The following is a 12,265-nucleotide window of genomic DNA, read 5'->3' on the forward strand; positions in this document are numbered from 1 at the left end:
TGATTTTTAAATTCATTGGATGGACTGAAAAAGAAGTAACCATTGACCAATGGTCAGCAAGGCTATCTACTTCCTTGAAGTCACATGACTTCCTGAAGCTTAGACCTAGGATTTGACTTACTCCATCCCATAGATTTTCTGAAAAATCTTTACTTGGTCCCACCCAACCCCAGATGTGAAGATCAAATGAGACAACATCCATGAAGTGCTTAGCACAATGACTAGCATATAGTAGACACTTAATAAATACTTGTTCCCATCTCTTCTCTTTCCTAGTTCCTAGCATAGTTTCTGGCACATAGTTGGTTTTGTGAATTGAGGTCAACAAACATCAATTCATTGATTCAAGAAGTATTTACTGAATACCTACTGTATACAATGTATGTTAGGAATAGACTGAAGCAAAAAACATCATCCCAGCCTCCCTCTCTCCCCCCCCCCTCAAGAAACTGACAGTTCATGTTGATGTTCTAACGCCCAGATCCCTGAACACAGTGGATGCTCCTTACATGTGTGTTGGATTGGATTATGTGATCAGGGGTGGGGTGGGGGTGGTGGTGGTATATGGGGTCCAGAGAAAGGCAACATCATTGTAACCAGGGAAGACTTTCTGAAGGAAGTGAAAGAGGTGAGGTGAGATTTAATTTAGACCTTGAAGGACAGGTAGGATTTTCAGAGATGAAGAGAAGGACTCAGGGAGTTCCAGGTATAAGGAATAGTCTGAGCAAAAGTGAGAAATTGGGAATGAGCATGGCATGTATAGAGAAAGAGGAGATATGTTTGGATGAGATCGAGTTTGCTCTCTCTCTGTCTCTGTTTCTGCCCTTCCCTCTCCCCCCCCCCTTTCTCTGTCTGTCTCTCTCTTCTCTGTCTCTCTCTTTCTCTGTCTCTGTCTTTCTCTTTCTGTGTGTATGTGTTTGGGACAGGGGAGGATAATTTTAGAGGTGACATGTGAGCATCCCCCCCATGCTAAACACAGGGTAAAGAGATGTTGATGCTTTGGCTCTTGGAATTGATGGGGGAGCCCCTAATCTGCTGGAGGTGAGGCAGTCCCCACCCTCCAGGAGCCCCTGGTCTTATAGCAGAGACACGACTCCTGTCCTCAGGGAGCCCCTGTTCTGCTGGAGGAGGAAGGATATATTTACACTTGAAGAAGGCACCAGAAATGCTTGCAAAGAAATAGACGTGGGGATAGCGATGAATGTGACAGAGAACTAGCTCTCCCTGGATGCTGCAGGGCTGGGCGGGAGTGAGGCTGGAGAGGCAGGATCCTCCGTCATAAATCTATGTCTGAAGAAGAGGCCACATTACCTCGGCCTGGTGAGCAATGCTCTGCACTCCATCCCGTCCTTCACCTCCTTCCCGGGCCGCCGGGGGCCAGCCATTGGACCGCCTTGCCCCAGAGTCACTCTCCTCTGTCTCCCTCCCACCCCCTTCCACACTCACTCCTGAAAGCCAGGGAGAAACAGGCTGGTTTTCTCCGGAGGACGCTGCCAGTTTACTCAGCAGATTTCACAGATCAGCTGGCACCCATGTAGTACCTTATTTTAAGCTTAACATTTGAAGATGGAAACTTTTTTTCCCCTTTGGGTGTGTAGTGAAGTGATCCCAAATTATACATAAGCACGGCAGCTAGTTCGATGCTGCAAGCTGAATGGTTTGGGGATTCTTTATTTGTGCAGCTGGTCTGTTTCAAAAGTCCTCCTATCCGGGATGCCTTCCTTGATCAATCCCTCTTGCTTTGATGACCCCATTGCCCTGACATCATTCAATCAACAAGCATGTATTAAGTGTCCGCTCTGGGTGAGACGCGTTGCTCAGTGCGGGAATACAATGACAAAAATGAAGTTGGACCAGCCCCCGAGGCTCTCTCATTTTATTAGAGTGAATAAAAATGTGTAGGTAAAGATATACCAAATAAATAGAAGGTAAGGGCTGGGGAGAGGGGGAAGGAGGACTAGCCAGCAGAAGGATTAGGATGGGCCTCATGTAGGAGGTGGTGCTTGAGCAGTGCCTTGAGGGAAAGCTTCTCCAAGGCAGAAGTGAGAAGAAAGTACGGTCCAGGACTGGGGAACAGCCTGTGCAAAAGCAGACAGGGAGAAGGCATGCTGTATGTGAGGGACAGCAGAGGAGCCAGTTTGGTTAGACCACAGCGTGTGTGGTGTGGAGCGTGGAATAAGCCTCAACAGGCAGGTTGGAGGCAGCTTGTGAAGATGCTAAACAGCAGAATTTGTCTTTGACGTGAGAGGCGATTGGGGGCCACCGCTTTCTTGAGCAGGGGGAATAACACGGCCATGTTTGTTCTTTAAGAATACGGTTTTGGCAGCTGTGTAAAGAGCAGGTTGGAAAGGGGAGAGACTGGAAGCAAGGAACTGGATTGGAAAGCCAGTTCCATCATCTAGGTGAGTGGTGATGAGGACCCGATCTGAGTTGGTAGTCATGGGAATTGACAAGACTTGGCAACCGATTGGCTGTGGGGGATGAGGTGGGAAGAAAGAACATAAAGAACATTCCCTGAAGCCGACTGTGGGTCCTTTTGTGTGGGAACAATGTCCGTTTCCTGGGATTGAAGAGTTGGAAAGGACTTTTGAGCCCATTTGGGTTGGATTGGACCCGAACCCCAATTATCTGTCCTGTACCTCACCAGGAATCTCTCATGACATTCCTGTTAAGTAATGATCTGAGATCTTCTTGGATCCCTTTGGGGAGGGCGGCCTCCCTGCCCTTCCTTTCTTGGGCAGCTCTTATTGTTAGAAAGCTCTTCCTCATATCTAGTCCTGGAGTGGCTACCTTTTTCTTCTATTTCTTTCCTTTGGGGTTAAGCAGAGCAAAGCTAAACCTACTTTCATCTGACCATCCTTGAGATATCATTACGATGCTGATCTTAAGCCTTCCGATCTCCAGGCCAGACATCCCAGGTCCTCAGGAAGGGCGCACAGTTCCCTCATCTTTCTTGCTTCCCTCCTCTGGATCTCGCCCAACTTATCAATGAGGCTCCTTAAATATGACCCTGAGAACGAGTGATAGGTTTGGCCAGAACAGAGCACTGTGGGACAGCCGCTTCTTAAGTTCCGGACACTATGCATTTCAGTGCAGCCTATGGTCATAAAGTCCAACCTTTTCATTTTACAAAGGAGAAAACAGGCTCAACTTGGCAAATTGACTTACCTGAGGTCATACAGGTAATGAGCAGTTAGTCATCGAACTCTAAATCCAATGCTGTCTCTACTGCAGGCTGCCATCTCTTGGGCGGGAGTGGAATAGCAGCTCTCCCCAAGGCTAGTCACTCACCTATATCACCTGCTTTGAACTAAGTCCTCCCCAGACTTAGCAGTCATCAGTCTGACTTGAAGCTCTCTGAGGGCAGCGATTGTGGTTTTCCCATCAGAATCCCCTGAGGACTTGGATTATGTCTCCCTGACAAAAGGACTTTGGGTTCTATTTATTTTGTGTCTTCACATCTCTTGTTCCTCCCCCCTTCCCAGTCCCAACCACCTAGAGCACACATTAGGGTCTAATTATAGGTAGACTCAGGTTCAAATCCCACTTCTGACTTTTATTCTGCATGATTCTGGGCTCAGCTCTCTGAAACTCAGTTTCCTCATTCGTAAAATGGAGGTGTAATATGTATACACCAAATACAGTATGTATCTCTGAGCTAGTGTGAGATTCAGAGGAGATTATGATAAATAATAGCTAAGTCTGATGTATGCAGGAGAGGTAGGCAATCCATTTTGCAGTTGAGAAAACTGAGGTTCTGAGCAGTTAAATGACTGTGAGCTCTGGTAATAGTCACTAAGTGTCAGAGATGAGTCAAACCAATATCTTCCCTCTGTTTCTAGCAATCTTCTTGTCACAATACTCTGCCGCTTCTATCAATTAAACTATTGACTCTACATTTTCTCTGGCTCACTCATTCTTGTATCTGAGAGCCCTTCTCATGGAATTCTTCCCCATATCTGATCTAAATTCTGTTAAGTGTCTGAAGCAGGATTTGAACTCTGGACTTCCTGACTGCAGGGCCAGTGCACCACCTAACTGCTCCTATTCGATTGAAATTTTCAGTCCTTTGGTCTTTGGAACCCATGATTCACAGTCCCATGAATACCACCGGTAGACTGGTAGCACTAAAAGGATAGGCATCAGATTTAGGGGTAAATTTGGGGATAAAAACACCCAGAAGGAAATAAGGCCATAGTGCCTTCAGTCTGTGGGATATGTGCCCTGGCCATGTGTCCGACTGGCATACACAGACTCAGGGAGTGGAAACTGGACTGTCTTTCACATACCTAGCACATTGAACTTTTAGTAAGAACCTTAAAAATGGTGGTTGAAGAACTGCTAGAATGATTTGCAGCACTTTGGTACAGTAGAAAGAATTAGAGGGTCTGGATTCAAAATCTACTTCTGACCCTTTTCTACTTGGGTGACCTTGGGTGATTACTCAGCTTCCACAATTTCCAGTTCTTCTATCTATTAGATGAGGAGGTTACATGAGACAAGCTTAAGGGGCTCTTCTGGTTCTAGATACGTGATTCTGTGATCTCATGTTCTCTTTCTGGTTGCTCACTGGTATCCACCAGAGGGCGGCCTTAATAGGGCCAAGCTCTTCCATCTCTCCCTCTCCTGGATGTGAGGTTTTGTAAAGATGAGAGAAGAAGGGCCATCTGGATGGAGTCTCATATTAAAAAAATAAATAAACTTTTCTGCCCTCAGTAACTAACATACTTTATGAATGAGGCTCAGGTTTTCAGAGGAGACCAGTTAAGACACCCCTGATGTCCCATTCATATCAAACCAACTCCCATCCCCATCCAGTCACAATAATTGTTAAGCACTTGTCTCACAGTAAGTCTGTGAGATCAGTATGGCAAATCATGTCCCTATTAGACAGGTAAGGAAACTGAGGTGAAGAACGGATTTGTGACTGGGAACCATCTAGCCCTACTGTTGGAAACCCAGTTCAAAGCTTTCTAGTAACATTTTATCTAATAGAATCCTACAGAAGATTCCATCTTTGAATTTTTAAAATGAAATGTTGTTTTGTTCCATTGGCTAAAATCTGGCTTCTTGTATTCTAATTTTTTTATTCCTGATCTTGGATGAAAACAGAAGGCACATTTATCAAATATATCCGTTCAGACTGTCCTTGTCATGTTAGAGTACAAGGTCATATTAGAAAATACATGTAGAAAAATGTGTAAACCTTCAAGCACTATATGTTAGTTGTTATTACCTTTATTAAAACCAGTAAGGTGAAATTGATTAAAAAATGTAAACTTTTGAGTCAGGATTCAAGAAGTAATTGTACAAATATTGAAAAAGATAGTGGGGTTAGGGTGTAAACCATGACTGGATCTGAAGTCAGACACCCTAGGTTTGGGATGCAATCTCTTTATCTTCCTCAGCTCCACTTTCCTCATCTGTGAAATGGTGATAGTAATATTTGTGCTAATTTCTTCACAGGCTTTGCTGTAAGGAAATCATTATGTGACCTAGAAAGCGCTAGATGAAGGGGAGTGATTAGGATTTGATGGCACATTTCCACACACAGTCATCTGTAAAGCTGGTCCCAGAAATTAGCCTTTAATAAATGATTTTCATAAAAACATAGCCATTGAACATTCCTGGAGTCTGTAGATGGAGTGTCTTGTTTGATGAGCTACAAAGAGGTCAGTGTCATTGGACTGTGTGTGTGTGTGTGTGTGTGTGTGAGAGAGAGAGAGAGAGAGAGAGAGAGAGAGAGAGAGAGAGAGAGTATGTGTGATAAGAATATCAGAAAGGGGTGGGATGAGGGGGAGACAGGTAGTAAAGAGCTTTGAATGCCAAACAAGTGTTTATATTTGGGAATATTAATAACATTTATACAGTGCTTTAAGATTTGTGTATTGCTTTATAAACATCATCTCATTTGATCCTAACAGTCCTGGGACATAGGTGCGTTATCCCCATTTCACACAAGAAAAAACTGAGGCAGATAGAGGTTGATTTGCCTAGGACCACACAGTCAATAGCTAAGGCTGGAATTGAATTCAAGTCTTGCTATCTAAAATGCTCCATCCATTGAGCTGCCCAGCTACCTCTGGAGGAAAATGATGATGGTAGGAATCATTTGTGGGTTCTAATTAGTTCCTGCCTGTAGTAAAAGAAGCTGGTTAATAAGTTTGAAGGTGGAAAAATATAATACATGCAGGGACAATGAAAGAAACTGCTGGACAGATTAGGTTGGGGCAAGACTATCAAGGTCATTTTAAGAGCAGAGATAATCCTGATCACTAATTTTGTGTTATATCTTTTGTTTTCATATCACACTTTATTTTTTTAAATTTATTTTTACCATTTTGTAGATTGGGAAATTTAAGCAAAGGGTGAATAAATATATGGTGAAACAATAAACATTGATTAAGCACTTAGTCTATACCAGGCACTGTGCTAAACAGAAGGGATACAAAAGAAAAAAAAAAAAGAAAGAAAAGTAGGTCCTGATCTCAAGGAGCTCACAATTTAATGGAGGAATCAGCGTGCAAACAACATTGAGCTATTTATAGGATAAATAAGAAATACGCAAAAGAAAGATGGACCTAGAATAAGAGGGGATCAGGGAATGCTTCCTCCTCTAGAAGCTGAGACTTGAAGGAAGCCAGCAGACAGAAGCAAGGAGATAGGGCCTCTCTGGAACAGGGAACAGCCAGTGAATATGCCTGGAGTCTGTAGATGGAGTGCTTGTTTGATAACCTGCAAAGAGGCCATTATCACTGGGCTGTGTGTGTGTGTGTGTGTGTTTGTGTATGTGTGTGTGAGAGAGAGACAGAAGGAAAGAGGAGGGGGGAGGGAGGAAAGGAGAGAGGGAGAGAGAAAGCAAGAGAAAAATACTGGGAAGGGGTGGAGTGAGGGGGAGACAAGTAATCAAAGGCTCTGAATGCCAAACAAGCTTTTATCTTTGATTCTGGAGGTGATAAGAAGCCAATAATGGGACAGAAGAACTTGTTATATAATGGGGGATGACATGATCATATCTGTACTTTCAGAGAATCGATTTGACAGCTGGATGGCTGATGAAGAGAAAAGGAAGAGACTTAAGGCAGACAGCCCAGGCCCCACCCACCTGCTCCCCTCCCCCAGCAGCTAGTGCAATCGTCCAGGCATGGGGTGGTGAGGTTTTGCCCTAGGGCTGGGGCAGTGTCTGAGGAGAAAAGGGGATGGATTGGAGAGATGCTGGAGAGGTGAGATCTATGAGGCTTCAGAGCTGAAACTGATGGGAGATGCTGTAAGGAGTCAAGGGGAGAGACTGGCGGTGAAATCAACAAGAGGGAGGCAGGGGAGGTGAAATTTACAAGAGAGACCCAGCCGTGAAATCTACAAGAGGTGAAATCGATAAGAGATGCTGCAAAAGGAAAATTGACCCAGCAGATCGAACATAAGGGCTGAGAGAGTGGGGATGACTTGCTGGATGACAAGTTCCCATGACATGTTAAGAAAGTCGCTAGCCCTTTAAGGTTTGTGACTTTTTACAATGTATTATCTCGTGTGAGCTACAAAACAACCTTGTTAGGTAGGTGCTCTTATTATCCTCATTTTACAGATTAAAAAGTTGAAACTGAGACAATTTAGTAGCTAGTAAGTGTCTGAGGGAGAATTTGAACTCGAGGCTTCTCGAATTTCAGTCTAGCCCTCTGTTCTTCACAGGATCTTTATTGAGGGGGCCTTTAATGCGTCTCATTGGATTGAATCTGATTGAGAGGGCTGAGGTCTGTCTTCTGCCCAATTCCTTTTTTTTTTTTTTAAATCCCTACTCATCATTTCCGTCATCCCCTTACAGCGCAGGGGTCTTTCCAACTCCCCCTCCTCCCCCTCTTGAGCTTCTGACTCTGGACTTCAGAAGAGGGGCAGGAGAAGCCCTGTCATGCGCAGCCCCAGTGAAGCCGCCCCCCTCCCATCTCTCTTCCCTTCCCCCTCCCCACCCGCCATGCTCTGGAAAGGGCAGCGAGCGGGAGCGTGGGTGGATTGCACCCAGAGATATACGTCTGAGAACTGAAGGGAACACTTTATTTTAGATTTGGGTTTTTTTTTTCTTTTTAAAGGGAAGTTATAAAATATCTGCTGTTGCTTCTTCTCTGAGTGTGCAGATGGTTCTGTGTTTCTGCCTAATAGGGGATAAAACTGCCAGTGCTTGTGCTGCCCTTGTTATGCCCAGTTAGACTCTGAGAACCTCCGGGGCAGGGACCCTGTTAATCAACAAGGGTTTATTTAGGGCCAGGCTGTGGGCTGGGAGACTAGGACAGAATCGAGGCGGTTCCTGCCCTCAAGGAGCTTCCATTGGACTAGAGGAGGTGCTCTGTGTGGGGGAGGGGATGTCAGAGAGTGGTGGGCGGGGCAGGAGGAGGTGCTCTGTGTGGGGGAGGGGATGTCAGAGAGTGGTGGGCAGGGCAGGAGGAGGTGCTCTGTGTGGGGGAGGGGATGTCAGAGAGGGGGGGGAGGAGGTGCTCTGTGTGGGGGAGGGGAAGGGAACCTGTGAGAGGAGCTGGTGGGCAGGTGATGGTCATGCCTTTTCCAGAACAGGCTGATGTGACATGATTACACACAGCAGCAAGAAGTAGAACGTGGAAGGGCGTAGACACACACACACACACAGGAGCGGGACAGATGGCGGCTTGCCGGCCTGTTGGAAGTCTGGATGGGGTGAAGCGCTGTAGTTCATTGAGCTTGCCTGAAACCTGCTAGATAGAATGGAGGCCATTGTAGGGGACCCAGGCAGTGAGCATTGGGGCTCAGAACGGATCTTGGATTATTCCTCCCAATTCCCTAATCTTCAGGGGCTTCCTGTTTTAGCTAACCTGCTCAAACATTCAGGGAACCCTGGGCTTAGGTGAAAAAACAGTCTCCTAGGATCAAGGGCCACCTGGTTCAACTACCTATTCTTACAAATGAGGAAACTGACGTCCAGAGGGACTAAGTGGCCCAGCTGGGATTCTCTGACTCCCCGCTGAATACTCCTTCCCCCAATCCTGGGGCCCTGTTTTTGCTGCTCCCCGGCAGGTCACTTGTGCTTTAACCAGGACCATCTCCTCACTGACCCCCAAGGCTGGGGGCGGGGGGGATTATCACGCTTATCCCTGTCTCCGAAGCTTTCTTTTCTCCAACTATGCCCAATGCCGAAACTTTTCAACCTGCCTCCCTCCCAGGCCTTTCTGCCATTTTATTCATCTTCTGACTTATTGCATCATGGGATGCAAGCTCTAAAGCAGGAAGTGACCTCAGAGGCATCTAATCCAAGCCCCTTTATTTTCTGAATGAGGCCACTTTTATGGAAGTCACTGATTCTTAAAAGATAAGGTCTGGGAGGGAGTGTCTTTGGAGCTAAAGCCACCAGAGCTTCCAGTGTGAACAACTAAGAGGCACCCAGAGTCATGGATGTCTTAGGTTAGCCATAAGACAGGTGTATGAAAAGCACTGAATACTAATTGAATACATTTTAAAAATAAGAGAGAAAGTATTGGTTTGTGGTGCTTAGAAGCCAATCTCCTTTCTTTACCCACTTCTCTCCACCCCCATCATGCAGAGGAGATCCGAGATACAGATAATACCTAACAGCAGTTAATCAAAAACCATATTTTTACCTTACTTAGTTTTGGAATATAACCAGAGGCACAGATTCTCTCTCTCTCTCCTCCCTCCTATTTTTCTTCCTCTCCCTCTCTCTCTTCCTCTCTCTGCCTATCCTTCTCTCTCTTCTTTCTCTTTCTTCTTCTGCCCACTCCCCTCCTCCCCCATCTTTCTCATCTCCCCATCCTTCCTTCTCTCTCTCTCTCTCTCTTCTCTCTCTCTCTCTCTCTCTCTCTCTCTCTCTCTCTCTCCTTCTTTCCCTCTGTCTTTTTCCTTTCCTCTCCATTTCCCCTCTTAATTCACACTGGGAGATAGGGAAGGAGACGGTCCCAATTCTCCAAAGAATAAGCCAGAAAAAGCTCAGCTTTAATCATCAATCTATTAACTTTGCATATGTTACATTATATTCAAGACCTGAGAAGCCCCTTAATCATCCCTCTATCTAACTCCCCAATTTTATAGAGAAAGGAATTACCCAGACTAAGGGACCGTCTTTCTTGCTCCCATCTCCGATGACTTTACATTTACACCCCGTGGCTCTTTTGTGTTGTCCCTCCCTTAGAAAGGAAACTCCTTGAGGGCAGGGATTGTGTTCTCTGCCTCCCCAGCTCTTTGCACAGTGCCCAGCACATAGTCAGCCTTTAATAAATGCTTGTTGACTGACTTGAAATTAGCTGCATACATTGGCCTTGGATCTCATCATTTTAGGACTGGGACAGACGTGGGACTTCGGTGGCTCTCCCCATGAGGGAATGCTCTCGAGCAAAGCAGCTTGACTACTTCTTTGCAAGCTACCATTTAAAGAGCTTGTTGCCTAGGACACCTAGAGGTTAACTGACTTGGCTAGGGTCTCCCTTTCAGAACGTCTCCGAGGCAGGGCATTTTTCCAGCCTCATTTTGGGTTGGGGAGTTGAATATCACAGGGTGGCTTCTCACGGGAGTTCTGAGGTGGACTTGAGCTCACAGTATTTAAGCCGATGTGGGCCAAGAAGTACGTGTGTGCACGAGCCATTTAAAGTACTTTTTTAAATGTTTAAAACATGGTTTACAAATGTGGCTGACAATGTATAAGGTTTGATTGCTCTACAGTATTGGATGTTTACGTTTGTACCTTATGGACAATTCTTGCCAAGAATCAGAATCATAAATAAGTCAATGTGTGGCTGAGGCTGTACAAGCGATCCCCGTGCGCGACTGCATTTTGTATGTGGGACACGGTACCCAGACACAGGCGAAAGGTGAAATTGTCATATGTATGGGAGCATCTGTTACCGCTCCAAACTCTGGCTCGGGTCAGGATCTACTGGTTAGTCGCGACCTCTACCGAGGGCTGCAGTAATGGCCTGGCTCGTTAGAAAGATACACATACACAGGATGGTTACCAGTAGAAGCCCCTTCAGGACTGGCAGTGATCAGTTCTTCAGGTATATCTGTGAGGTTAATTTACAGACCAATTAGTTACATTCTTCTTCAATATGTTAGTGACTAATGACAAGATTATCAGGGAATTAGAATTTATATAATGCCTACTGTGTGCTGGACTCTTTCTTTCTTTCTTTCTTTCTTTCTTTCTTTCTTTCTTTCTTTCTTTCTTTCTTTCTTTCTTTCTTTCTTTCTTTCTTTCTTTCTTTCTTTCTTTTTCTCTCCTTCCCTTCCTCCCTCCCTCCCTCCCTTCCTTCCTTCCTCTTCCTTCCTTCCTTCCCTACCCCTTCCTCTCTCTCTCCTTACTGCCCCCCCTTTCTTTCTTTCAAATACTATCTTATTTGATCTTGATAACAACGCTGCAACATTGATGTTATTATTATCCCCATTTTACAGTTGAGGAAACTGGGAATAAATAGAGAGAAAACGACTTCTCCAGGATCACATAACTGTTGAGTATATGAGATCGAATTTGAATTCAGGTCTCCTGTTTCCAGCCTCAGTGCTCTATTTACTGCAACATGAGCTGCTCTCATTAAGCCTTTGTTTGATCTTTAGATTATATATGTACTAACTGTCTTGCATCATAAGGCACCTAGTTGACAAAATGGATAGAACAATGAGCCTGAAGCTTCCTGAATTCAAATTTCTCCTCAGATACTTATTAGGTGTGTGACCCTGGGCAAGTCACCTAACCTTGTTTACCTCAGTTTCTTTATCTATAAAATGAGCAAGAGAAGGAAATGGTAACTATTCTCGTATCTTTGCCAAGAAAACCCCAAATGGGGTCATGAAGTGTAAGACACAGCTGAAATGACTGAACAACAATATCTGAAAACAATGTTCTGGTTAAGCAGCTAAACCTTGAAACAAATATCATAAATATATTATGCCCCCTCTCCCAATTCTGCATTTGGGCCATACTTTTACATATAATGTTCACATCACAAGAAGTCATCCAAGATACAGGGAGTGATATTACCTACATTTTCAAGGCTAAAGTGGGAGGGGGGGGGTCTTTGTATTTCAACACTGGCTTCCCGGGGAAGACATTAGAAGAGAGGCTCCAGAGGCCTCCCTGGCCCCTTCTGAGTCCAGATCCCCAAAGACAGGAAGCAGCAGCGTATTCATTCTCTCCTCTCCTTCTTACAGGTCGTTGGCCTCCTCCTGCCCAACCAGACCCTGGCCTCCACCATCTTCTGGCAGGTAACTCTCTCCCAGAAGCCCTCAGTCTCCAAGA

The 12,265-nt window shown here is 45.2% G+C and overlaps 1 protein-coding gene across 1 annotated transcript in view; it reads left to right on the plus strand.

Annotated features, from left to right (window-relative positions):
* Positions 1–12,265, plus strand: part of SFXN5 (sideroflexin 5) — a 192,034-nt gene that overhangs the window by 79,632 nt on the left and 100,137 nt on the right. The window contains exon 7 of the mRNA XM_051974274.1: positions 12,178–12,231. Coding sequence (XP_051830234.1) covers positions 12,178–12,231 — 54 coding nt within the window. The remainder of the gene's footprint in view (positions 1–12,177; positions 12,232–12,265) is intronic.

The sequence above is a fragment of the Antechinus flavipes genome, chromosome 2 (assembly GCF_016432865.1).
Source record: "Antechinus flavipes isolate AdamAnt ecotype Samford, QLD, Australia chromosome 2, AdamAnt_v2, whole genome shotgun sequence".
Classification (NCBI taxonomy): domain Eukaryota; kingdom Metazoa; phylum Chordata; class Mammalia; order Dasyuromorphia; family Dasyuridae; genus Antechinus; species Antechinus flavipes.